General features: G+C 54.3%; 1 protein-coding gene and 1 pseudogene across 1 annotated transcript; one reads left to right on the top strand and one right to left on the bottom strand.

Annotated features, from left to right (window-relative positions):
- Positions 1-27969, top strand: part of LOC134432716 (uncharacterized) — an 899340-nt pseudogene that overhangs the window by 427572 nt on the left and 443799 nt on the right.
- Positions 416-9008, bottom strand: LOC134432664 (zinc finger protein 239-like). The gene is made up of 4 exons (XM_063181557.1): positions 9000-9008; positions 4942-5569; positions 4736-4857; positions 416-484 (listed from the first exon to the last, which is right to left on the bottom strand). Exons 1-4 carry the CDS (start codon positions 9006-9008, stop codon positions 416-418), a joined length of 828 nt encoding a protein of 275 aa, XP_063037627.1.

Here is a 27969-nt window from a genome sequence, read left to right as displayed (position 1 = left end):
GCCAGCTCGTCCTTCTTGGCTCCTGCTTCCTCCAGGCCGAGCCAGGAGCTGCGTGGCATGGACGAGGCTGGAGGCTCCGCCCAGCTCCCCGCAGATCCAGCCTCTGACTGTGCCTCTGTTTCTCTCTCTGCAGCCCTTCAGGACATGACGGATGACAGCAGCCCTGCCATCTCATGCCTGGCGCTTCAAGCTCTGTACATCCTTTTAGCTGTACAGAGCGTTCCCTCCTCCCGGCTCCAGAGGATGCGAGACCAACTCCGCCACCTCTGGAAGTCGCGGCCTTTCCTGTGTGCCCGTGGCTGAGTGTCCTGCCGCGGCGCTGTGCAGAACTGATCCGGGAGGCTGCGTCTGCTGTGGCCACCTGAGCCTGCGGGGAACACCTCTCCTCTGCCAGCACTTCCTTTCCCTTCACCCACTAGAGGAACATTAAATTGCTGTTGTTGGATAGCCGGGTGTCCAGGAGCTTTCTCTTGGTGCAGAGTGTCTTCAGGCCAATGGGGAAGAGGGGAAAGGCTGCTTGGTCTGCGCAATTTGCCCGAGCGTGCGGTGTGAAAAGGAAAGTGGCCAAACGGCCCTTGGCCTTTGGTGGTTCCTGCAGGAATGTTTTTGTTGCTGCATCGAGTCTTCTGGAGCTGGGGGAACAAGTGTGTTTCGTGTTGAGAGAGTCTGTCTGAAATATCCCTCGTCTGCCTTATGATTGTCATGGAGAGAGACCACCAAAAAATTAAAACCCCCGTTTGCTGATCCGGTGGCTGGGAAAGTCATGTGCCTGAGGCCTGAAAGCGTTGCTAAGTTGCTGTTTTCACAGATGTTGTTTGTTATACGCTACACTGAGCTCACAGGGCATCCTGCCCTTTTGCACAATAGCTCTGGAATCCTCCCTACCTCTCAGCCTGGCTGGTTTGAGCGTTAGGGTGGTCCCCTCCTCCAAGAGAAGACTGTTCATAACCACTGTGACAGACAAGTAGAGATGTAAGAAACCTCTTCATCAAGGGACTGAGACATGAAATCCCTATGTGAGAAGGCCCCTCTCACCTTCTTCCAGAGACTGGGACTGAAAGCCCCAACTCGGGGGAGGTGTACAGGGCGAGGAAGGAAAGCTGCCCAAAGCAAGATGGATGTTGCAGGTGTAGGCAGTGGACAACAAAAACAATGACTCTCGCCTGCTGCCAAACTTGGACTGTGTGTACCCTTATTTTCCACCCCCCCCGAAGATACAATAAACTACCTTTGTTCCAGCTGCAAAATCCATCCCCTTTGCCCTAATGAAAAAGAGTATAATTGGGGTCCAGATGAACTGGGCCTCTGAGACTTCCCCGACGCAACAGGCAGGTCCTCGACTGGACTGGACCAAAGGACGTCGTCTCTATGTTTGGTAGCTCTATTCCCTCTCTCTTTCTCTCTCTCTCTCTTTTGTCTCTCTCTCTTCCCCCATCTTTTTCTCTCCCTTAATCCCTCTATCGCATTTTGCTGTGCTCATTCAATAAAGGTGCATTTGTTTCGATTATCATTGCAAACCCCCTTGTACCGTGTTGGTTCTTTTTGCACCCTTAGATCAAATCCATGAACCATCACGAAACCCGTCCGTGACGACCGATCGTGACATCCCCCGAGGACCCCTCCCTAAATTCCCCTCCAAAGCCCCCCAGCACCCCCAGACCCCGCTAAAACACCCTCAAGTTCCCCCCAGACCCTCCCCAAATTCCCCCCCAAGCCTCCTCAAGACCCCTCCCCAAATTCCCCTCACGACCCCTCCAGGACCCCTCACCTGTCCCTGCGCCTCCTCAGCAGCTCCCGGAGCCCCCCGTCCTCTCCCAGCGCCTCCCCTGCTCTCTCCAGCGCCTCCCGCAGGACCCGCCCGAGCCCGGGGCGGCTCCCGGGGGTCCCTGAGGGGGTCCCGGGGGGCGGGGGGGGGAGGGGGCGCCCGCTCCATTCCCGGCCTCGGGGTCAAGGGGCGTTGCTTCCAGCTCGGCTCTGATTGGCTGGAGCAGCGCGGAGAGCACGGGAGTTGGTGACGGGAGACGCCCGGTGATTGGTTGGTTTCGTAGAGGGAGTGGGGGCATGGTGATTGACAGGAGATGGGCGGGGCAGGCGGGCTCCGCTGAAGGCAGGTGCGCGGTGATTGGTTGGATAGAGGCAAAGAATGCGGGAATTGCTGAGGGAAGACGCCCGGTGATTGGTCGGTTCAGGTCGAGAAAGGCGAGAGCAGCTGACAGGAGGAACGCGATGATTGATTTGTTCGGTGTGTGAGAGGCGGGCATGTCTGAAGGGAGGCATGCAGTGATTGGTTGGATAGGTGCACAGAGAGGCTGGTGTTCCTGAGGGGAGACCCGCGGTGATTGGTTGGTATGGGGCCGGGCGCGCTACTATTGGCTGGGAAAAGTCCGGGATTTTTAAGGGAACATTCCTGGTTTCTTGGGGGAAAACTCTCGGATTTTTAAGGAAAAATTCCCGATTTTTGCAGTAAAAAATCACCCGGAGCTTTTGACCTTACGTGACACCAAACAACTCAAATAACCCCAAAACGCCTGAAAAAACCCCCAAATATCACCAAACAACCCCAAACAATACCTAGAAATCCCCAAATAACCCCAAACAAATCCAAAGAACCCCAAAAAACGAAAAAAACCTCCCCGAAGTTAAAGCCAAAAAAACCCAAATGATATCAAGCACACCGAACAAAAAAAAAACCCCATATACACCAACATTACCCCAAGAACCCCAAATAATTCCAAATAAACCCACATAAACCCAAATAAACCCACATAAACCCAAATAAACCCAAACAAACACTAATACTTCCAAAATACCCAAATAATTCCAAATAACCCCAAATAAACAGAAATAAACCAAGAAAAACCCGAAAGAAACCCCAATTAGTCCATAAATAACCCCAAATAAACCCCAAACAAACCCTAAATACACTCAAATAAACCTCAAGAAACCCCAGTTCCTCCCGTCCCCACCACAAAACAGATCCCGACCAATCAGAACGCGCAACACCGATGACGTTCCACTTGCTGCGCACAAACTCAGAGCCCTGGCCTCGCTCAGCGATTTTCAGCCAATCAGCGCCCGGCCCGACTCTGACTCATCACTTGCCAGCCAAAGACCAAGGCCTCTCACTGCGGTAAATACTCAGTGACGGCGCGGGGTAATTTCCAGCCAATCAGAGCGTGTCTTGCTGATGACTCATCAGTTGCCAGGAGCGGATTTGGGGAGGGGGGGAAGGTGACCCTGGGGATGGGCTGGGGACCCCAAATTAATCCAAAACGGGGTCGGGACCCCAAAACGGAGCAGGCGGGGCCTGGAGCACCCAAAACCAAACATGGGGGAGGGGACTGGCGGAACAATTGGAAAGGGGAGGGAGAGCAGGGAAAAGAGGGTTGGGACCCCAAAATTGAGGTGGGAGGGGAATGGGACACCAAAATTGAGGTGGGAGGGGAGTGGGACACCAAAATTAGGCTGGGAGAGGTATGGGATCCCAAAACTGAGCTGGGAGAGGGATGGGACGCCCTAAATTGAGCTGGGACAGGGGTGGGACCCAAACAGGACGAAGCCAATTTTGTTTGTTCCTAAAATATATAAATGAGTTTATGGATATGCAAAAAGTCTATGAATATGCAACAGGCTGATGTCATGGGAGACAAGGACCAACGGGTGAAGGTTGTTATGGCCTTCAAGACACCCCAGTTATTTTCGGAGACACCCCTTAATTATTCTGGCTTGATTACATCAGCCTGTTGCATATTCATTGACCCTCATGCATAACCATAAACTCATTTACCTATTTGAGGAACTATTTGACATGGCCCATCATTGGGGGTGTCTCCCCATTTCAGGAGCCTCCACTGGAATGGAAACTATATACCCCCTCCCTTTGATTAATAATAATAGTAATAACAATATACTAATACTAATACTACTACTACTAATGCTAATAATAATAATAATTTGAAATTAAGGAGCTCTCAGGAAAAGATATGGGAATAGAAATATCAGTTCTTTATTAGGAAAAATTAAAAATATGAATGCAGTAGTACAAAGAAAAAAACAACAGTGACAGAGTCAGAATTCTTCGGGAATCCAGTGAAAAAGGCTGACCCTCTTGGAATCCAGTGGGAAAAGGGCTGATCCCCTGGGAACCCAGTAGAAAAAGAGCTGATCCTTTGGGAATCCAGTGGAAAAGAGCTGATCCTCTGTGAATCCAGTGGGAAAAGCTTGATCCTCTAGGAATCCGGTGGAGAATGAGGATGATCCTTTGGGAATCCATTTCTTACCCCCCCAAAGACAAGACAAAGGCAGTTTTTACAGGGCATCCCAAGGGTGGAGTTGGGGTTTGGGTCAGGGGAGGAGTTCTTAGCAACACAAGAAAGGTGACATTAACATCCTTCCTCTTAGCAACAGCAGTACTTGACACAGAACGCGTCCCCAAATCCTAAATTCCCTCTAAAACAACTGAGAAATTATGGAACTTCAGATATATTCGATCAATTTCCTTCATTTAACCCAGTTTTGGGTGTTTTTAAAGGATGAAGGTGAAGTAGAGGAAAATTAAGGCCAAACAAAAAGTAGAAGCAGCCAGCTGTGTTGTCAACATGGATCACAGGGAATGTGAGTGACCAGGGCTGTGCCCAAAGTGCCTCCTCCAGTGGGGGAAGGAGCTGGAGCAGCGCACGAAGCTCTGCCCGCACTTGGGGCACTCGCAGGGCTTCCCTTAGTGGTGCCTCCGTTGGTGTTTGGTCAAGTGAGAGCTGCTGGAGAAGCTCTTCCCACACTGGGGACACTCGTAGGGCCTCTCCCCAGTGTGGATGCGCCGGTGAATGACGAGGGCGGAGTTGCGCTTGAATCCCTTCCCACAGTTGGGGCAGCGGAAGGGCCTCTCCTCTCTGTGAATCCGACAGTGCCGGAGGAGACAGGAGCTGGTCTGAAACCTCTTCCTGCATTTATCACACTCATAGGGTCTCTCCCCAGTGTGGATGCGCAGGTGGTTGGTGAGATCGGAGTTCTGCTTCAATCCCTTCCCGCAGTCGGGGCATTGGAAGGGCTTCTCCTCCATGTGACTCTGGTAGTGCCGGAGGAGATGGGAGCTGGTCGGAAAGCCCTTCCCACACTTGGAACACTCGTAGGGCCTCTCCCCAGTGTGGGTCCTCTGGTGCGTGATCAGGCTGGAGCTCCGGCTGAAGCACATCCCACACTCGGAGCACTTGTAAGGCCTTTCTCCAGTGTGGATCCTCTGGTGGCTGATCAGGCTGGAGCTCAGGCTGAAGCTCTTCCCACACTCCCCACACTCATAGGGCTTCTCTCCAGTGTGGGTCTTCTGGTGCACAGTCAGGCTGGAGCTCTGGCTGAAGCTCTTCCCACACTCCCCACACTCATAGGGCTTCTCCCCAGTGTGGGTCCTCTGGTGCACAATCAGGTCGGCGCTCACGCTGAAGCTCTTGCCACACTCCCCACACTCATAGGGCCGTTCCCCAGTGTGGATCCTCTGGTGCCTGATCAGGTCCCCTTTCCACCTGAAGCTCCTCCCACACTCCACGCACGTGTGGGGCTTCTCCCCATCATGGAGCTGCTCACAGAGCACCAGCTCCGAGCTCTGGCTCCGTCTCCGGCCGCCTTCCCGGCCCAGGCTGGCTCTTTCCCCCTCAGATCCCCGCCGGCTGCGTTTGCAGCCTCTCCTCGTGCGGCATCTCCAGGGCTTTTCCTCCCTGTTGGCTTCCTGCGCCGTGGAGCCGCTCAAAACGGCCTCTGCCACCAGGTTCTGCTGCGGGCATTTGTCCTCCCTGCTCTCCATGCTCAGCTCCTGCTCTGGGGGAGGAAGGACAAGGACAGGATGGGATTTGCCTCTGTGCCACAGGCAAGGGCAAGGAGATCCCCCCAGGCCTGAGCTGCAGCCGGGGCCGTGCTGGGCTGGGAGATGGAGCAGCACAGAGGGGAAAGGGGCACTGACTTCCTCTTTACCTGCCTCAGTGTCCCGGGGCATCTTCCTCTTCCTCGCAGCCTCCCAGGCCTTGGCAATGGGAAATCCTGGTTTGGGGAAAACAAGGGATGAGCGCGTTTGTAGGAGCACTGGGGGGTAGGACGGTTGGGACCGACGGAGACGAGAGATCTCTGCAGCCAGGTCGTGGAACTTGCGGTTTATTGCAAAGGGCCTGGGTGCAGGGCCCTGCTTGGAGCTGCCAGGCACAGCTCGGAGCAGGCCTGAGAGAAGAGAGGGGTAGAGAGGATGAGAGGGTAACAGAGAGCAAAAGCATAAGAGAGTAAGATTCCCATTACAATACAATCAATCTTCTTCTGTGTTGAATATTCTATTTCTCACTAACCAATCTAGAATCAGATGCAAATCCTACAGCATTTACATACAGCCAGTAAAAATCATTAGATCACCATAATGTGTTACATTTTAAACCCCAAAAACTTCTCTTTGGACCCCTTCTGCTGAGCCAGTAGGGTCTGCTCTGACCCTTGGATCTGTCTGCAAGCAAAAGGAATTGTTTCATCAAAAGGGGATTACCTTCAGTTGGGCCACACCATTGTTTCCAGTTGTTCACTAACTAAGGTATCTCAAAGCTTGCTTTCATTTCAATCTTCCTTATTCTTCCTATATTCCCAAAATCTTCTCCCAGATAATCATATTTATAAGGTTTTCCTGGTTCATCTTTTCCAACACACATTGAGTTTGAAGGTCCCTCTGCCCGAGTCCATCTCTACAAGTCACTGGCCATCTGGGCTCCAGAAAAACCTCCCAAACACCCAGATTCAGCCCTGGAAAAGCCTCCCAAGAGTTCCCCGTCCCTGGTCCCTCCCCTCTCCTTTTCAGGGATTCCCCCCTGTCCCAGCTGCTGGGGGTCATGCTTGGATTGGGGGTCCCCCTTCTCCTCAGTGCCCGCCCTGCCCAGGCTGCTGGCAGTCCCAGCAATGCCAAAAGCTCCCCCCGCTTCGCTCTCCCCATTTCGGGATGCCGGGGCTGTTTGGGCTCCCTTCTCCCCTCATTCTCTGCTCTGGGCTGCAGCGGCTCCAAGGAGTCCCCCCTGCCCCTCTCCAGGCTCTTGAGGCTCCCGCCAATGGCGGCGCTCCCCCCTCTCTGGGCTCTCCCCTTTGGGCTCCTGGGGGACACAGGGCTCTGCTCCTCAAGGCTGCCTCTGCCGGCAGCCGCCACCACCACCCCCCGATGTCCCCCCAAGGGGCCTTTTCCGCTCAGCCTTGGACTCCTTCATTCTCCAAACATCCCCAAAAAACCCAACCAAGGGACCCCTGGATTTATTAGTTAAAAAACCTCATTTAATTGAGAAGAAAGATAATATCCCATATGTTAGACAGGAGATTTTAGGAGAATAAAAATCTTTGAAGTATCAGAAACACCCTAGACATAACAAGAAAAGACAAAGGGAAATGAAAGGGAGAGGAACAAGAGGAAAAATCATAAAGAGAGTGGGATCCTCTGCAGGTCTTGCCCCCTCCATTCGCAGCCCAGGCGCCTGTCCCGGGTCCCGGCTCGCTGCCCGCCTCAGCTCCGCCTGCCCCGGTTTCCATCCCAGGTGCGGCCTCACGGCCCAGGGCAGCTCCACCTGCCCCAGCGCTGTCGCTCAATTTGTGTGCCCTGCTCCCACTGCCTGGCCCGCGACCGCTCTGCCGGCCATGCTGGGGAAGATGGGGGTTGCTCTGTCCTGCCGCCTGCTCCGATGTCACCGCGCCCACCGCACCCAGGGGGGGGTCCCAGCCATCCCATCCCCGGCTGCCCTGCCCGTGCCACCTGCGCTGGGCACCGCCACTGCTGCCGGGCTCTCCCACCTGCCTTTGCTCTGCCGGCAGCTGCCGGATCAGCCGCCATCAGCCATGTGGGGGCTACCCACGCTCCACCTCGGGCTCCACGGGAAGATCCCCCTCTGGCGATTCCGGCAGCAGACCCTGCCCACGCTCCCACTGAGCCTCGGTGGGATATCCTCCCCTGACCCCGTCCTGCTCTGAGTTACGGCCCCTTGGTAACCACAGCTCCGGCTGTTCAAGGAAACTCTGTCTCTCTCTAGAGGAAGCACCTTATCAAAACACTAGGAGCTCAGTTAAAAGGCAGCCCTCTCCAAATTCTTTCTCAAAACATGGTAGAAAGGCTAGAGAAGGTAAAAAAGTGAAAGAGTTAGATGAAGAGATTGCTCTATTTCCGTTCAGAGAGGTTCCCATGGGAGGGATGTGCTGCCCTGCCCCGCGGGGGCCACCAGCGCCCCTGCCGGCCATGCCCGGAACTGCACCCAAGGGCAAAGCGCCACAGCCCAAAGGCCGGGACTGGGTCCGGGCTCTGTTTGCTGTCAGTGCCGCAGCTGTTGGTGTTTGTTTGCTTTATTATACACACTAGTAAAGAACTGGTATTCCTATTCCCATATCTTTGCCTGAGAGCCCCTTGATTTCACTAGTCTAAAAATTAAGATGGAGGGGATTTGCATTCTCCATTCCAAGAGAGGCTTTTTCTGCCTTCCCAAGCAGACACCTCTCTTGTAAAGCAAGACAAGCACCAACAGGCACTGAGGGGGGCTGCAGGAGGGGCACAAGAAGGCCCTGCAGCACTTGGGCACAAAGGCACAGCAGGTGAATGCAAGAAGGGAGCAGCAAAAGGCCAAGCTGAAGGCAAAGGCCATGGCACAGTTCCTACAGCCCCTGAGGGATCAACCCCAGGGCCCAAGGGGGCCCCAGCACCCAGGGCACGGCTCAGCCACAAGCACCTGGCAGAGGCATTGCCCTCCTCGGCAGGGGAGAGCCCACCCAAACAGCCCCTGGCAAGGAACCAGGGCTCCAGCTGCAGGGCACAAGGACAATGCAAGCACAGACAGCAGCACCCTCAGGACCAGCAAGTCCACCCCTTGATGCACATGGATTGGCAGGGCTGTCACAGCTCCCATCACACCAGGGACCCTCCACACTGCAGCCCTTGAGAACATTCAGGGTGGGTCTGCATTGAGATGAGGCATTTCCTGATGGACATAGGGGCTTTTCAATCCACTCTGAACCTTCGACATATGGGGGGGAAAATGCTAAAAATATGTTTAATTAGTGAGGGGATAAGTGGGAAAGATGCGTGGTTTTATTCAACCACTATTGGTACATCTGGGAAAGGAATTTGAAATACATGAATTTTTACTTGGTCCTAATTGTTATCATGATTCACTGGAAAGGGATTTGATCACTAAACTTGGAATGCAAATTAATATTATAAACGGTGATACAGAGGCCAGTTCTATTGTACCTCTGTGTCAAATGTCTGGCCAGGCCTATATTGAAGTGAACCCTGAAGTTCTGGCAGTCCCAGGGAAAGAGGGAAAATTAATATGGAGTCTATCCAAAGCACTCTGAAGCAAGCAGGACAAGTGGCGTCTAACAGCAGCACCCTGTTCCAGGGAAGGGAAGGAAGGGGAATCAGACACAATACAGGTCACCACCCCATGCTCAGCTCAACCCGCGCAGCTGTGTGTGCTTGTGAGAGCCTGGCACTGAAATGCCCTGAGCAGGAAGGCTTCAATATCTTCTGCTGACACCATGGCACCTAACAGGGGGGCAAAAGCAATTCTCACTGCTTCAGCAACCACTGGAGCAGATATCAAGGCACATTCTCCCACAGGAAGCTGGGCTGGCACACAGCCTGCCCTGGCACTTTGCTGCTGCCAACACCCAGCCAGGACATCGGCTCCTGCCCAAGGAGTGCAAAGCAGCACCACTGGTGGCCAAGGGGCCCATGCCAAGTGTCCCTGAGGCCAGAAACAGCCGCCAGCACAGCTCAACACGGGGGGACCCCTCAGCCTGGCCTCAAGGGCTCTGAAGCCCCGGAGATTTGCACTTCCCGCCCGCAGCAGGAGGATGGGAGGCCGCCCCTGAGCCTGCCCTGAAGGCAACGCAGCAGCAGCCAGGGCTCCACAGCGGGCCAAGCCCAGGGGGAGGATATCTGACCCTGCAACAGAAATGGGTGAAGTTGCAAAAGGAAACAGAACATGGAGAATGTTGCGAAAACTTCACTATAAACAAATGGGGGGCAATCATCCCTCTGCCCACCCCCAACATGTTCTGTCAATGTCTATTTTATATACGGTATATTAGAGCACCGGGGTGTTTCTGCTACTCCAACTTCAGCGAAATCAGCTGGGAATCCAAGTTTAAATTGATATTTAAATTAGAGAAAATGGGCCATTGATGCAGCCCTGGCTCCTGAGGCAGTGCAAACAATTACAAAATCATAAACGTCCACCAGAACAAATCCTACAACATCATGGACCAGCCCTTGGGAACCCCAACCAATTCATATCAGGAGCCACAGAACCCATTTCTCATTTCAATGGCATCACTAGATTACAAGCTCTCCTCGCAATAACCAACCAGACAGCTCCAGCTCCTGACCTTCCTGCCGACCAATCCACTGAAATGAGGAACACTTCACCAAGGGACGGGATCAGATCATCTGTAAGCAGAAAAAAGAGGAATTTGTGGAAAATTAAATGTCTCAAACTGCTCTTGGCAAACAGATGACAAAGGAAAAGTGGTGAAAAAAAAAACAACAGAAACAAAAAAGCAGTTCATGTATTGGTCCAAATGTGGAAAGGATGGGAAGGGGACACGATTTCGTGGCTCCCTCACAGACGATGGGTTAAACGAATGTTGTTTCTTCTCTGACGTGCTATAGCAACTCTCATCTTTTTACCATGCTCCACACCTTGAGAGTGCAGTTCATTCAGCAGCTGAGCAAGGGCATGCAGGTGGCAGCCAGGCCTCCAGATGCAGAAACGACTAAAGAAGGACAGGGAATGAGGACACTGCGAATAATCCCAAAACCTAAGAAGACTCAGTAAGGAAAAAAGAAAGAGAAAAAAAAAAAAAAAGGAAAAGAAAACAAAATCACTGAGTGAATCCACCTGGAGATTGGGTCAGGGACTCGTACATAAAGAAGGAAAAAAACATCAGTTTCAAAAATTGTTACTAATTTACATGGACCGCTGCTCAGACAAAGTCCCGCTGAATTCCTGAACTTCCAGAAGAACAAAGACTTAACAGAGCCGTGAATATCGGCTGTTATACAAAAGTGGGGGTGCACATTAACGAGGACACGCACTTACCGGATCGGGAGGTCTGAACCTTCCAAGTACCTCAGCCAGTGGGCAAAGGGAGAGGGAGATGAAGCCGGGAAATGAGGATAAAAAGGAGGCTGCGAACTACAACAATGGCAGAGAGCACACGGCAAATGCCCCACGGCCTCTCCCTCTGCCCAGCAATAAAGTCACTTTTACAGGACTCCTCTGTCTCCTCTGCGCACAGAAACCTCCGGCCACGGCAATTTCCCCGCACAGCCCCGGGCACGGGGCAGCCCCCTCTGTCCCAGCCACAGCAACCGGGCCGAGCCAGCGCTGCTCCGCCAGCGGCTCCTGCCGAGGCAGCGGCCGCAAGGAGACCGCGGGCAGCCGCTCCCGCAGCGCCCTCACGCCAGCGGCAGCACGGGGCGGACACGGCACAACGAACCCGCCCGAGCCCCCTGCCGCCCCCGTGGCCCGCAGCCAGCCCCGAGCCCCCGCACAACCCAGCGCGGCTCCCACCTGCGCTGCGGCCTCCTCCGAGCTCCGCCGCCGCCTCACCGCGCTCTGGCCGCTGCCGCCGCTCACGGCACTGCACACACGCTCCGACAATGGCGCCGCTGCCCAGCCACGGCCGCCCTCAGCCCGCCACCGGGGCCCTGATCCGCCCCGCTCCCACCAATCAGCGCGCCACAACCACGACTGACGGCATCATCGCCCAATCCCAGCCAGGGGCGGGCTCTGCACACGGCATAGCCCCGCTCCGCGCTCTCAGGGCGCCCCGGGCTGCGTGAGGGCAGAGCCGGAGCTGAGGAGCAGCCCTGGAACGGGCCCGGGCCCGGGGGGATTGAGCTGAAAACACAAACAAACTTCTCCGCAGCTCCCGCCACGGCTTTCCCGGCACTGCGGCTCTGGTGGCTCCGGCTCAGCGGGAAGCCCTGGAGCCTCACTTCTCCTACCCCTAATTAGGAGCATCAGGGCATCGCTTTGATTTTCCCCAAAAAGGGAAAACCGCCCCAAATCCCTGTGTATGAGTGGGGGAGGGGAGAGATTTCGGACAGAAAACTCCAAAAACTCAGAGCAGGATAATGAGAAATAAGTGAAGACCCTTAAATCCAGCTTTCCCCCACGCCTCCCTCCTTCCAGCTGCACCTCCTACCCCGGCAGTGCCGCAGACAGGGAATGGGGCCGGGCTCAGTTCATGCCCCGGGGCTTCTCCCTCTGCTCAGGGACAGGAGTCGTTCCCCTGCTGCACCCTGGGCTCTCTCCCACCGGAGACTTCTCCAGGAACTTCTCCAAGCTGAGTCCATCCCACGGGGCACAGCCCCCTCCAAGTGCTGCAGCGTGGGTCACTGTGCCACAGTTTCTCAGTGCTAATCTCAGGGGACTGTCTCTCGGGATATTACCACTACAGCACTCGCAGCAGAATATACACACGGAATTTTAACAGTTCTGAGCAGAAATTAAAAGAACCAACGAGAGAGAGAAAGAGCGAGATTCCGATCGCGGCGCTCCGGAGCGGCGGTGCGGGAACGATCCCTGCGCCAGCACTGCCGGCCCCAGGCCAAGCCCAGCCCCGCAATCCAACCCCGCTGCTCACAGCGCCCGCCCTCCCCGGCCCGGGGCACAGCGAGCCCCGCACCCGCTGCGCTCCCGAGCACAAAACGCCCCTTCCCACCGCGCTCACCCGATAAACACAGCGCCCCTGCAGCCGCTCACGCCTCTCTCGCTCCTCCCGAGCTTCTCGGCCTCCCGCACCCTCTGCCCCGCACCTGGGCCCCGCCAGTGCCGCGGGCTGGGGGCAGCAGCTGCACCTTCCTCTGCCTCTGCTCCAGCCCTGCCCAGGTGCCTCGGCTCCCTTCGTGCTCGCCACAAACTGAGGCCTTCACAAGGCTGACCTAGAACAGAGGCCAGACACGGTTACACAATAAAGCAGGCATTTGTTAAAAGGCCTCCATGGATACACCTTGGGCAGAACAAGAGCCCAGCCAGGGCTACGCCCAAGATGCACCAAAATGGCCACAAAATGGACGGCTGGTCACGAGGTCTGTCAGTTTTATAAGTTCTGCTCCATTTGCATATTGGAGTTAATTGTCCAATTATGTCTTTAGATGATGAAGTCCCATCCTTCTTGTTTTTCTCTCTTCAGTGCCCGTTGTTTATGCTCTTGGGCCTGAAGTTTGGATTATTTGTCCTTGGGTTCACAGCTGGAAAGGAATTGTTTTGTCTCCCTGCTCTGTGAACAGAGCTGAGCATCCCTTAATATGAAGCCCAGACCCACAGAGTAAAGCAGCACAGAATCTGAAAAATAGAAAAGCCAAAACCTGAGGCATCAAATCCATGAGAGCCCCCCACACACTCACCACGCCTCCCCCTCGGCACCCCCCAGGCCCTCCCCATTGATTGAAGTCCCCAAAATGCTCTCAGGCCCCAGCCCCTCAGCCCCCCTGAACCCCCGGCCTGTGTTCTCACCTGGGAAACCCCAAATCTTTGGGAATTCTCAACTGGGATGACCCAATTCCCTGGAAACCTCACCTGGGACCCCCAAAACCTCACCTGGGAACTCCAAACCTTCCAGGATCTCCCCAACTCCCCCAGGACCCTCCAAACTTTATCTGGGATTCCCCCAACCTCCCCCGGGAGCCCCCAAACTCCACCTCGGATCCCCCAAACCCCCAAAACACTGGCGACAGTGGGACAGAACTGGTGGCACTGGGTTGCTGACACTGGAATGGAACTGGTGGCACCAGGTTGGTGGCACTGGAATGATGACACAGGGGTGGTGGCACTGGGACAGCTTTAGGGACACTGCGGTGGTGACAGTGGGATAGAACTGGTGGCACTGGGATGGAATTGGTGGCACTGGGCTGGTGGCACTGGGATGGAACTGGGGACACTGGGACAGGACTGGTGGCAGTGGCACAGGGACACGGGGATTGAACAGGTGGCACTGGGCTGGTGGCACTGCCGTGTCCCTGGTGCCACCTGTCCAGTGTCCCCATGTCCCTGCAGTGTCCCTGCGGGTGGCCGAGGATGGTCACCTGCTGCTGGCCCTGGCCATGGTGGCCGTGTCCTGCAAGATGGCCTGGCGGGATCTGGGGACATTGCAGCATCACCTGGCCACCAGCAGGGCCACCAGCAGGACATGGCCCTGCGCCTGCATGACCGCGCCCGGCGGGTGGCGGCCACCAGGGCCAGCGCCGAGGCCACCACGGCCACCAACGAGGTCACCGCGGATGTGCTGGGGCAGCTGGAGGAGGTGACGCGGGCGCTGGGGACGTTGGTGGCCGCTGTCACTCAGGACAAGGAGGTGACGCCATGGGGGACAAGGGGACAGGGCTTCCCCAGCGCTGCCCAGGTTCTCGGGGACATCATGGTGGCCTTGGGGACACCGGGGGAAGGGCACAAGGAGGTGACACGGAGGCTGGAGGTGCCCCAGGGGGCACTGGCGGGGCAGGGGTAGGGACAGGGTGGGGACACGTGGGTGGCACTGTCACCACTGGGGCACGGGGACACCCTGAGGGACATTGGGGACCTTGGGGACACCCCCGTGTTGTCCTTCCCTTGGGGACACCAGGGCCAACTTGACATCCCCTGTCCCGTTTTGGGTCACCACAATGTCCCTGATGTCCCCGCAGTGTCCCCAACAGGACATCGGGGGACACTTGGGCCTTGTTCAGGACCCTGAAGAGACATCAGGGCCATGTGGGGACACTCAGGGGACATTGGGGTCTCGTTGGGGACATCGGCGGGACATTGGGGACCCCGCCCTGGCCCTGCCGGCGGGGGGCGGTGCTGGGGGGGTGACCTCACCTTTCCCTCGCCCCTCCCCACCCCCCCGGCCGCCCCATTCGGGCGAGTCTCTGACTGTCGGGTGTGTTCACTCCCCGGAGTGTCACCAAAGTGTCAGCAGAGTGTCTCCAAGGCGTCCCTGGTGTGTCCCCCAGCAGCCATGGAGCCCCGCGAGGTGCGACAATCCCGGCGCGGGGGCGGGAGGGGACACAGGGGACACAGGGGGTGGCGGGAGGGGCCGGGGGGGCCAGAGGGGACCAAGGTGGTGGAGGGGCAGGAGGGGAGAGGGGTTCACAAGGGGGACAGGAGGGTGTGGCAGGAAGGGGGGATGTGACAGAGGGGTGGAGGGGACTGAGGGTGGTGGGGTTGGGGGGGACAGTGGGGGGCAGGCTGTGGCAGAGGGGACGAGGGAGTAACAAAGGGACAGAGGGGACAGCAGAGCCCTCCAGGGAGGGGACGAATGGGACCCTGGGAGGGCACAAAGGCACCACCACAGGAGGCCACAAGAGCCCCCAGGTCCCTGACACCTCCCCTGTCCCCTCCTCAGCTGTTCCCATCCCTGCTGGAGTCGCTGGTCACCGTGGTGGCCACCCTGAACAAGGTAGCAGACACCACGGCCCCACTGGAAAAATTGATGAGGTGCTGGATGTGCCCCCAGAGTGCCTGCACGCAGGCCTGGAGGGCTTTGCCACTCGCCTCCGGAACACCCTGGACCACGGTGGCATCACCTGGTGGCACCGTGGTGTCACCTTCGAGCACAAGTACACTCTCACCTCCCTGGGCCAGGCCCTGGCCGCCTATGAGAGCACCCCATGGATCACCTGGGCCCAGGTGACGAGGGTGGCCAGGGCCTGGCGGAAGTCGGTGGCCACACTCGTGGACAGCTGGTTCCAGCTGCTGGGGAAGGCCACCGAGCTCCGGGACGCCTGCAGGGACATGGTCGCCGGTGAGGGCACCACTGCGGCCATAGAAGCTGCTATGGGAGAAGCCGAGGTGGACAGCAGTGAGGAGGAGGAGGAGGCCACCACAATGAGAGAGCAGGCAGAGGTGGCCTTGGAGATGCTGGAGCAATTGGTGGCCGCATGTGACGAAGACACTGCATTCCCCCGGGAGCTGTGGCGCAGGGTTCGGGACATCGAATCTGCCCTGAAGGGGACAAATGAGCCGACCCGCGACTTCCATGTGACCTTGGCGGCCAAGGTGGCCGAGGCCAGGCGGCTGTGGGATGCCAGCGCCCGCCTGGCCAACGATCACCTGCTGCACACACTCGGGGACATGGAGTGCATCTAATGGGCTTCCTGTTATGACCCTTGGCTTGATAACCATAGCCACCGTGAGGTGGTCGAGAAATGCCAAAGAGCCATCGAGGACATCCCAAGTCTGCTGTGGGAACAGTGATGTCACCACTGTGCTGTCACTGGGGACAGTGACTTCATCGGGGACATCACTGGTGTCACTTGTCCCCTCCCTAATCCCCACATGGGATTTGAGACAAATTTAGGGAATTTTCTGGGAATTTTCTTTGAAATTGTCCCAAATCCTGATGGGAATTCCTGGGGTACTGTCACTTGGGATGCTCAGGGACACACAGGGACACTTTGGGGACACGCAGGGACATGCAGGGTCATGGTAGCAGGTCAGGGGGTGAATGAGCCCCCTCGGTGCCTTCAGCAGAGGCAGCTTTCCGCCGTGGCTGCAGTGGAGCCGGGTTATAAATGACAATATAACAATTGGCTTTTGCAATTCCTGTATTGGCTTTTGCAATTGTTGTTATTGATCACAAGTATTTTGCTATGGTGCTTGATATTGATACTGATGACTGATAATCCCTTGCAGCTGCTTGCTGGTACAATATAATCTATCCATTGATGTGTGCACTGTGTTACCCATTTATTGTTCGCCTAATGGTGCCTTGAGTCCCTGCCTCTGCCCCCAGCCCCGTTATCATCAAGGACCCCCCCCCAATCTACCAGGGCCCCCCCATTCACTGCTCCCCCCCTCCACCGATTCCCCCAAAGCGCTGGGACCCCCCCGATCCATGAGCTCCCCCCAGTGCGCCAGGACACCGACACCACCATCCATGGGACCCGACCCTCACCCCCCACCCCTCACTGCCCTCCCACTCACCAGGACCCCCCAATCCATGGGACCCCCCCGCACCCACCAGGGCCGCCCCCGGCACCCCCCCCATTGATTGAACCCCCCCGAAACGCCCCCAGCCCCTCCCCGGCCCCCCCGAGCCCCCGCGTTGGGCCCCGGTGGGGCCGCCGCTGAGCGGAGCCTGTCAATCAACGCCGACCGGGCTTGTAGCCACGCCCATGGGGAGGCGGGGCCCCGCGGGGCGGCCAATGGAGACTGGCAGAGAGGGGAGGGGGCGGGGATTGGAAAGACAAGGAATGGGTGCGTAGAAAAGGGGCGGAGCCCCATAAGCTGCGGCCAATGGGGAGGGGAGAGGGCGTGGCCTGGGATGCGAAAAAAGGGGAGCGCGGGAAAAAGCGGGCAAGGAATGGGGGTGTGGGAAAGGGGCGGGGCCTGGAGGGAAACAAAAGTGGGCGTAGCTTGACCGAGAAGGAATGGGGCGGGGAAAGGGACGGGGCCTAAAAGGAAACGAATCTGGGCGGGGCCTGGCGAGCAAGGAATGGGGCGTGGGAAAGGGGCGGGGTTCCAAGCGAAGCCTGGAAAGGGGAGAAAAAGAGACCCCTTGGGGACATTGGGGGGTTGTTGGGGACACCAAGGCTCCCAAGCGATCCCAAATCCTACTGGATCCCAAGGAATAACCTGAAATGGTCTCAAATCCCAAATCTTGGATCTAAAACTTCCCAGATCCCAAATGCCGCTGGATACCCCAAATCCAATCCTAAAAGGTCACAAATCCTGGATCCAAACCAATCCCAAAGCCCAGACCCCTACTGGATCTCCAAAAACAATCCACAAAACCCAATTTCAAATCAAGATCCTGGCAGGAAAATGGACAGGGATAGTGGGACAGGAAGGGGGACACTGGGGTGAAACTGGTGGCAATGGGATGGAGACATTGGTATGGGGACAATGGGGTGGTGGCACTGGGATGGAACTGGGCAGGTGGCACTGGAGCAGGACTGAGGACACTGGGCTGGAGCTGGGGACAATGAGAGGGGACTGGGAAGACTGGGATGGTGACATTGGTATGGGGACAGTGGGGTGGTGGCACTGGGCTGGCACTGAGAGCACTGGGATAGAACTGGGCTGGTGGCACTGGGATGAACCTGGTGGCACTGGGATTGAACTGGGGACACTGAGGTGTGACAGTGGGGCAGCCCTGGGGACACTGGACTGCTGGCACTGGAGTGGTGGCACTAGGATGGAACTGGGGACATGGGGACAGGGCTGGTGGCAGCGGCACAGGGACACTGGGATTGAACTGGTGCCACTAGGATTGAACAGGTGGCACTGGATGGGTGGCACTGCTGTGTCCCTGGTGCCACCTGTGCGGTGTCCCCGTGTCCCCACAGTGTCCCTGGGGTGGCATGGACGGTCACCTGCTGCTGGTCCTGCCCGTGGTGGCCGTGTCCTGCCAGGTGGCCCAGCAGGGGAGGAGACATCGCGGTGTCACCTGGCCACCAGCGGGGCCACCAGCGGGCCGTGGCCATACGGGGGGCGGGGCCTGGTGTTGTGACATCATCTCGCCCCGCCCTTTTCCGGCGGGCGCCATTCCTTGGACATCGGCTCCGGCGCTGCGGGGAGATCGAACCGGCACCGAGAGATCAAAGGAACGATGGGAAGGGTTCCCCTGAGTGATGGATGCAAAAAGAGATTTGCCTTCGCAAACAATCGGGGCTTGGGGGGTTAATTAATTAATTAATGCTGGCATCAGCAACCCAGTGCCAGCCCAGTGTCCCCAGTCCTGTCCCAGTGCCACCAGCCCAGTGCTCCCAGTGCCAGCCCAGTGCCACCGCCCCAGTGTCCCCATACCAATGTCACCAACCCAGTGTCCCCATCCTGTTCCAGTGTTCCTGTCCCAGTGCTCCCATTTCTGTCCCAGTGTCCCCAGTTCCACCCCGGTGGAAAAACAGTAAAAAAGAAGAATTAATGAATTCTTCTCTCATCACCAGAGAGTGGAAACACGACACGATTTAACTGCAAGGAGAAATAAAATAAATTGGTTTAATGCACAAGACAGCGTGGAGGCAAGTCAAGGGTTAAAACCAAACAAAAGAACATCTGGACTCACAGGAATGTTTGAAAATAATTTATATAGAATATAGAAAATTATATGCATAATTTTATATTAAAAGGAGCAAATTTTTAGTTAATATATGAATAAGACATAAGTATATTATAAATTCTGTTAGTATAAAAATACATTAATGTAAAATATTTTAATCAAATATACAATATATCCATTGTATTACTCTCTATATAGAATACTAATATATATTTTGATTAACATTATGTTATGAATATGCATAAACCCTAATGAATATGCATGAACCTCTGCGATGTAACAGGACGTAAAGAACATGGCTTAATTAACGGTGAGCTTTTGGCAATTAGCACCAGAATTTTAACCTTTAATGAACTTTTATAAATATTTCAATTCTGACCCGTGTTTCTCACAGGGGGTCCCGGCTGACAATGGGGGAGGGGGGGACAGGACTGAGCCTCAAGAGATCCCCCCAGTGCTGGGGACCCCCTGTGCCCCCCCAGCACTCGGAGCCCCCTGGTCCCACTCCCGGCTCCCCCCAGTCCCGGTGCTGCTCCCGGGGGTCCTGCGGCTCTGGGGGCTCAAAGGGGAGGGGGCAGAACCCCCGTGATGGGGGGGGGGCACAATGGGGGGTCCTGGCCCGGCGCTCGGGGGGGTCGGTGCACGAGGGGGGGTCCGGTCCCTGTCCCGGTGCTCGGTGAGGGGGGATCATGGCACGAGGAGGGTCCAGTCCCAGTGCTGGTGCACAGGGGGTGCTCAGTGATTCGGGGGAGTTTCCAGTGGCCCCAGTGCACGAGGGGGGGTCTCAGTGCTCAGTGATTTGGGGGGGTTTCTGGTGGTCTCAGTGCCTGAGGGGGGCTCCCAATGAACGATGACAGCACTGATTGATGGGGGGGTCTCCGGTGGTCCCGGTGCACCAGGGGAGGGTCCCGGTTCCTCGGGGGGGGTCCGGTGGTGCCGGTGCACGAGGAGAGGGAGGGAAACTCGAGGGTCCTGATGCCTGAGGGGGGTCCTGAGGGGGGCATCCCGGTGCACGAGGACGGTGAAATTCGGGGGTCCCGGTGCTCAGGGGGGTCCCAGTGGGTGCTCAAGGGCAGTGTGTGACACAGAGAGAGACCCCGGTGACACCAGGGACCCCCACACAGTGACTGGGCCAGTCCTGGTGACACTCAGGGGTCTCTTGGTGCCACTTGAGGAACCGGTGGCACTCTGGAGGCTCATGGTGACATAAGGAGCTGGTGGCACTCGAGGGGCTCTTGGTGACACACAGCGCTGTGGCACTCAAGGAGCTGGTGGCACTTGACTGCCCACAAGTCTCTCCAGTGACATCACTGCACCAATGACATCACAGTGGTGACATCACTCTCCCCGCAGCAGCCTTGGGATGTCCTTGATGGCTTTTTGGCACTGCTCAGCCACTGCATGGCTGCCGGGGCCACTGGGGCCACTGTGGCCACTATAGGGACTCAAGACGAGGTCGTGGATGTCCCAAAGTGTCCCCAAAAGGTGATGCTTGAACAGGTGGGCGCTGGCCTCCCACAGCTGCTCAAACTTGGCCACTTTGGCCACCAAGTCCTCAGGGACATTGGGGGATGCCTCCTTTGTCCCCTCCAGGGCAGCCTCAATGTCCCTGAGCTGGCACTCCATGTAACTGATAAACTCAGTGGCTCTGTCACATGCATCCACCAAGCGCTGCAGTGGCTCCAGGGCCACCTCTGCCCAATGTCTCCTCCTGATGGCCGCCCTCGCCCACCTGGAGGCCACCACGGCCTCTCCCATGGCCTCGTTGGTGGCCATTGCCACCTGGGTATCACGTGTGGCCCCCACTGAGGCCTCCTCATCCCTGTCCAGGGCCACCATGAGCTGCTGGGCTGTGGCTGCCAGGTTGTCCCCAGCTGTCCCCGGGCAGGTGGCCTTGTCCTGCTGGTCCCTGGCCCAGGCGAGGGCTGCGTCCTCGCAGGCATCACGGAGCTTGGTGATCTCCTCGACCAGCTGTTTCCATCTCTCCTCACACGCAGACACCAACTCCCGCCAGGCGCTGCCTGTGGCTCTCACATCGGCCCAGGTGGCCCCAGGGGTGGCTCCGAGTATTGGAAAAAAATGCTCCCAATATTACCAGTTAGATTGTGCCTGGGCCAGTCTGACCCTCGCTGCTGGGCCAAAGGCAGCAACTGCGGTGTATCACCCCAGAGATACCTTGGCTTGCTGGTGGTTGCAGCTGGGCACTGAACAAGTCCAGGCTTGTAAGGGACCCTGTTACCTCAGGAGGGATAGCTTCAGGCGATGGTGAAGAGAAAAAGGAGATGGATTCTGCTGGAGGGTTTAATGTCCAGAGGTTTATTACATGGTTACAGAGGTCTGAACGTGAGGAACTGCTCCAACAGAATAATGACCGCATGGTCTGATGACCTTTTTAAGCTCAGGGACAGGGGGAGGGGAGGTACAGGTGAGCCACCAACCAGGTGAGAGGGGCAGGGTCTCAGGGGAAGATGACACCCAGACAGGCCAATGACCCCTGGGCCTGAGTGGCATCCTTTGAACTTGACCAACCACACATGCCTTGCTGGAATGTTAAGTCTGAGTGACAGGACTCACTAAGCATGGGGGCAAGGGGGAAGGGAGAGAGGTATTGGCACACCTGGGAAAGTGACCTGGAAGGCCAAAATGGGACAATACAGCACACCACAACATCTCCCCCTAGTTTTGTTTAAAAAGAAGAGGACTGTGTTTGTGGTGCAGAATGATTGCCAAACCATGGTTGGTAAATCAGTTCTTCCTCTACAGGAGGGTCAGTGTTTTCCACTGAGGCTTCTAGGTCATCCATTGGAGCACTGAGGGCTTCCAAATGATAGACCTCAGGAGGGGGAGATGAGCTTGAAACTAACTTGAGAACCATGCGTTTGATTAGTCCAAAAACAATGCTAAAAACTACAATAACTATAACTAAAATAAACAGCACTAAAAACACAGTTTTCAGAATAGATCCCAACCAGCCCGAGAGTCCCCAGCCATTGAACAGTCCATTCAGCCAGTCGTCAGTTTCTCTCTTGATGTCGCTCACCATGGTTTTCATCTTGTCAATTGTGGCATGTACGTTCTCTGCCTTTGATGACAAGTCAAGACAGCAGAGTCCTTCAAATTCTTCACAGCGATGGTTGTGCAGAAGGAGCAGATAGTCTATGGCTGCCCTATTTTGAATGGTGGCTTGCCTGGTGATTTCCTCATCTGATAAGAGGTCACTCAGGGCAGTAGAAGTGAGGTTTGCCTGTTTTGCAACCCAACATTCCAATCGGCCTAATTCTCCCATGGTTTTTGCTGCCGAGATCCACGGCAGAAGGACTGTAATTGCGGTGGCCTTAAGTCTGGACCAGTGAACAATTTCTGAATTACAGTCAGGGTCTAATTGCCTTAGGTCTCTTTTTTTGATAGCCAATGTATGTGTGTTGTTTTTAGTTTGCCAATGTATTAGGTTTGTTCGATTTGGTGTTAACAGGCTCAGCTTGCCAAAGGTACATGGACCTCCGAGCAGACGAGGAGGGAGACCTGCCCATGCTCTGTCTCCACATATTAAAAACACACCCTTTGGGAGTTCACGAGGCTTGTAATCACCACCAGATGAGTGCATGACTAAAACTGAATTTTCACACCAGTTCTTGTCTGTGTAGTGTGGGTTGCTAGGGTCAGAATAGGTGTTTGGTTTAACTTCATGATATGGTAAGCGGGAATTGAATTTAAAGTGAATGCAAAAGGTTGCATTCATGGAGCCTAAGAGATGGAACTCTTGTGGCTCCCTTTTTGATACTGGTAACTTTCTCGCCCACTCCTGCCAAAACAGTAAAGGATTGTCAGCAGGGTAACGGCCAGGGGAAGGTGCGAGTAAGTTAACTTCATTTAAGGCACTCCACATTTCATTTGGGAACTCTGAGGATTTAAAAGGAACTCCCACCTGGCAAGTTGACAGGGGGTCAGAGGCTGTCGCGGTGGAGAGGCAAATGTGATCTTGTCCAAGGGCTCTGGCCAGAGTGGTCCATACATTCGCTTTGGGCTGAGGGACTAACCAGGAGGTCGCTGGAGAAATGATCGCAAGTAGGACGAGAAGCAGGCTCAGTCTCATGGCGTCTCGAGACTGCACACGAACAGCAGGATCTAAACCGGTAAAAGGAAACTTAAGACAAACATATATTACAAACTATTCCAGATAGGAGGTTTAAATGGAATTTCTTCCAGAGAACATGTGCGGCGTTTTCTTCTCCAGGCAGCATGAGCAACCTGGGGTGCTTCTGTAGATTTCTCTGAGACCTTGGGAAGATAGGGCTTTACCCATTTGGAAGGAACCCACCTTAAACCAGAGGGGGTGGACACACAGGCATATCCACGTCCCCAAGTAACCAATTTGTAGGGTCCCACCATTTTCCAAGTCTCAGGGTCCTTTACTAAAACTGGAGGTTTTTCTTTTATTAACCTATGATTGCTCCCCCCAAAGTGGCGTAGGATGGGTGGGTTCAGGCTGTCAAAAGAACAATTCAGAAAATTTATTGTGAATAGCGCCCTGGATAACCGGATGTGGGGAGGTTCCACCTTCAGAACCTGTTGTTGCTGGTCCAGGACCCTTTTAATATCACGGTGAGTTCTTTCTACAATGGCTTGACCATGTAGAAAGTTCTTTCTACAATGGCTTGACCAATGGGGAGTAGGGGATGCCAGTTTTGTGCTCTACTCCCCATTGCTGCAGGAAGCTCCCGAATTCCTTGGATTTGTAAGCAGGCCCATTATCAGTTTTCAGCTCCTTGGGGATGCCCATGAAAGAAAAAGCCTGTAAGAGGTGCTTAATAGCATCAATAGATGATTCTCCTGTGTGGGCAGAAGCATAGACCGCTCCAGAAAAGGTATCTACACTAACGTGAACATATTTCTGCCGTCCAAAAGACTGTATGTGTGTTACATCTGTTTGCCACAGTTCACAACTGTTCAGTCCCCTTGGGTTTGCTCCCGTACTCACTGTAGGGAGTGCATGTTGTTGGCAATTTGGGCATGTGGCCACAATCGCTTTGGCCTGTTCTCGAGTGATGTTAAACTGACGAACCAGGCCAGGTGCATTTTGGTGGAAAAGCTGGTGGCTGATTTTTGCCTGTTCAAAAACATTTGGGAGAGTGGCCATCACTGCAGGTGCAGCAAGAGCATCTGCCCTTCTATTGCCTTCAGCGATAAACCCTGGCAAGTCAGTGTGTGACCTGACATGCATCACATAAAATGGTTGCTCTCGGTGAGTGACTAACTTTACCAGTTTTGAGAGCAATTCGAAAAGTGCGATGTTAGACACATCTTGCAGTATTGCTTGATCTGCCCTGGATACTACTCCTGCCACGTATGCAGAGTCTGTAATCAGATTAAATGGTTCTGAGAACCTTTCAAAGGCCCTAACAACTGCAGCCAATTCAGCAACCTGAGGTGAACCTTCCACCTCAGCAATGTCTGTCTCCCACTGCTGGGTTTGAGGATCCTTCCAAGTCATAACGGACTTGTGGGACCTCCCGGATGCATCTGTGAAGACAGTTAGAGCCTTTTTTAAAGGTCTCCTACTTAGAGCACTTCTCAGTTTTAAGGTAAATTGAACATCTTGTTCGAACAATTTGTGAGCGGGCCGCGCTACCGAAATTTGTCCTGAGTAGGAATCCAGAGCAAACTGCAACACTTCATTTTCTTGAAACAATTGTTCCAGTATTTTCATAGTATTTTGACCTGATTTTAACTCAACTGGAATGTGAATGCACTTAAAATCACATCCTGCTAACTCCCTGATCCGGGTCCTTGCTTTCCGGATCAGGTCTGCTACCAGCTCCTGAGGCTTTGTCAGTCTCTTGGACCTTTTGTGACTGAGGAAAACCCATTCTATGATCAAGAGAGGGTCCCTCTGGTCCCGGTCCTTTTTTGGTGCGTTCTTTGCCTTAGTTTTTCCTCCCACTGGAAAATAATTCCATGGAGATGTGGCAACTTACCTAGGATGATAAATTTGAATGGCAGGTCAGGCTGGCATCGGTTGGCATGTCTTGTGGACATTGCAATCTGAACCTTTTCTAGAGCTTTCCGTGCCTCTGGGGTAACAGACCTAGGAGCACCTGGGTCCTCTCCCCCTTTCAATAAATTGAAAAGAGGGGCAAGGTGTTCATTAGTCAGACCGAGCCATGGTCTTACCCAATTCAAAGACCCACACAACCTGTGGACATCTGCAAGGGTCTTGATCCTTGGATTGATTTCTAATTTTTGAGGAACAATGGTCCTATTTCCAATTTCTAAGCCCAAATACTTCCAAGGTGGCATCTTTTGAATTTTCTTTTCCTGGAGCTCGAACCCTGCAACAATCAATGCATCGATCGTTAGGTCAAGCGCATGTGTGAGTAAATCATCATTGGGGGCACACACAAGGATATCATCCATATAATGATAGATGATGGCCTTCTCTGCGGCTGCACGTACTGGGGAAAGCAGGGAAGACACATACCACTGGCAGATAGCTGGAGATACCTTTAATCCCTGAGGAAAAACGGTCCAATGGTACCTTTTCATAGGGGATTCCATATTAATAGAAGCAACTGAGAATGCAAAACGCGGTGCATCGTCAGGGTGCAAGGGGATTTGGAAAAAACAATCCTTAATAACAGCTAATTTCCAGTCTTGGGGAAGCATTGTTGGGGATGGCATACCAGGTTGGGGAGAGCCCATATCTTCAATTACATTATTAATTTGTCGGTGGTCGCAGAGGAGCTGCCATCTGTTTTTGTCAGCTTTTTGGATGACAAACACTGGAGAGTTCCATGGGGACATGGTCTCCACAATGTGGCCCTTTTTTAATTGCTCTTCCACTAGTTCTTCAAGCACCTTTATTTTTTGTTTACTTAGCGGCCACTGTTTCACCTGAACTGGTTTGTCTGTTATCCACTTCAGTTTTTGGGTGGGGCGCTGTTGTTCAGTGACTGCTGTACAAATATGCTGTGGAGAGTCTGGAATATCAATTGTGACACCCCACTGGGCCATTAAATCTCTCCCTAACAAAGGTTCCGAATAATCCAACACAAATGGACGGATATTAGCCAATTGTCCGTTTGGTCCCTCAAATTGAATAATGCTTTTGGATTGTCTTGCCAATTGCAGACCTCCTACACCTTGAAGGTGACCAGCAGCATTTTCAAAGGCCAATGTGCTGGCCAGTCTTGTACGGGAATCACTGTGCAGTCTGCACCAGTGTCTACAAGCATTTCAATGCGTTTAGACTCTCCACCCCCATTGACATTACACCATAATTTGGGTTTTTCTTTCCCAATAACTTGTACTCGGGCAACTGTGGGCCCTTGTTTTTTGATATTTTCAGGTAAAGATGGCACAGGGATAGCTTGTGCAACAATTTGTCCCTTGGGAAGAAATAGGGGTGGGTGGAAACAATGCAGGCCGAGAACGAATTGCTCAGGATCTGATGTTGTCATTCCCGGAGCAATTTCGATCTCTTGTGGTGTGTGTTTGGTGTCCCCAATGACGATGTACTTACAACGAATCCGGTTCCAAGTACCTTTCAGTTCAGGATTTACAGACACAAAATGCCAATCAGTGTCCTCCAGATGGAGTGACTCAGTCAGCTGCAACCTGTAAGGCTCATTGATAGAAGACGTGGTTAACACAGGATCACCTAAATCATACACAGTCTTTGAAGCACCTGCTTCACTTACACAAACATTAATATTATCGCGCGCTTGATTTGTTGTGCTACCCTTATTCCCTTGGCCTGCTCTTTTTGTGTCTGCGCGCCTGGCAGGCCGGCGCTGGCTCTTCAGTTTTTTTGTTGTTGTTGACCCCCAGGGAGGGCTTGTAGTTCTCCTCCCCTGCCATTTCTAAATTCATCAAATTCCCTTTTCAGGGGGCACTGGTTACTCCAGTGCCCTAGGTTGTTACAAAGCAGGCATGGTTTTGTGGGCTCAACCATTGCTGGTCTCCGCTGCTGCCCAGGGTACTGCTGTGCTGAGGGGAAAGGCGCAGAGCTGGCAACGGCGACACGCTGAGGTGGTCTTGGCTGCAGCCTTGGTCTGGTGTCTTCAGCTACACTCATCAGAGGGACTTTCCTGTTACACACTAGAAGCATGTCCTTTAACGTAGGGGTAGGTTCGAGAGGAAGGCTCAGGATTGCCGCTTGACACTGATTATTTGCATTTGTAAATGCCATTTCTTCTAAAATTGCTTCTCTAGCATTCTCTTTTTTAACTTGTATTTCAATAGCTCTAGTTAACCTTTCTACAAATTTCAAAAAAGGCTCTGATGGTAGCTGTTTAATTTTACTATAGGGCTCAAAAGGCCCCTCAGGTTGTAGGGAAAAGAATGCTTTTTCAGCTGCTTCCTTTACTTTTTCGAGTGTTTCTGCAGGAATTGCAATAGCTTGGATCGAGGGAGAAGACCATTGGCCCTCACCACAGAGGTGCTCAATGGTGATAGGGTTACCACTGTTGTCTTTTGCTGTGTTTGGATCAGAATGCAAGCCTGGGAGAGCATCTTTTAGCATTTGTTTCCATGCTATTTCCCATAATTTAAATTCCGTGGAGGTCATGAGACAGGAAAAAAGCTGTTTTAAATCATGTGGAATCACTCCAGTCCAGTTAAATTCAATTCAGAATTTAAAAGGCCACGGAAATATGGACTGTGTGGACCATATTCTTTATGAGAATTACAGATCTCTTTAATCAATTGCCGTCCAAAAGAACTCCAATTAGCAGTTGGGGCTGTCCCTCCCTGTGCTGCAGGCTGAAAGGTAACAGGAGCCAGTGACAACATGGGACTATGCATTGGGTCTGCTGTTCCCTGCTCTGTATCCCTTGAAACAGAAGCATTGGGATCACAGCTACAGGTTTGGGGGATGGCAGTGGGTGTGTCCCCACCGTGGGAACCCGGGGAGGAGGCGGGGACGCAATGGGG

Source organism: Melospiza melodia (assembly GCF_035770615.1).
Source record: "Melospiza melodia melodia isolate bMelMel2 chromosome 7 unlocalized genomic scaffold, bMelMel2.pri SUPER_7_unloc_1, whole genome shotgun sequence".
Classification (NCBI taxonomy): Eukaryota; Metazoa; Chordata; class Aves; order Passeriformes; family Passerellidae; genus Melospiza; species Melospiza melodia.
This window is presented reverse-complemented; position numbering and strand designations above follow the sequence as displayed.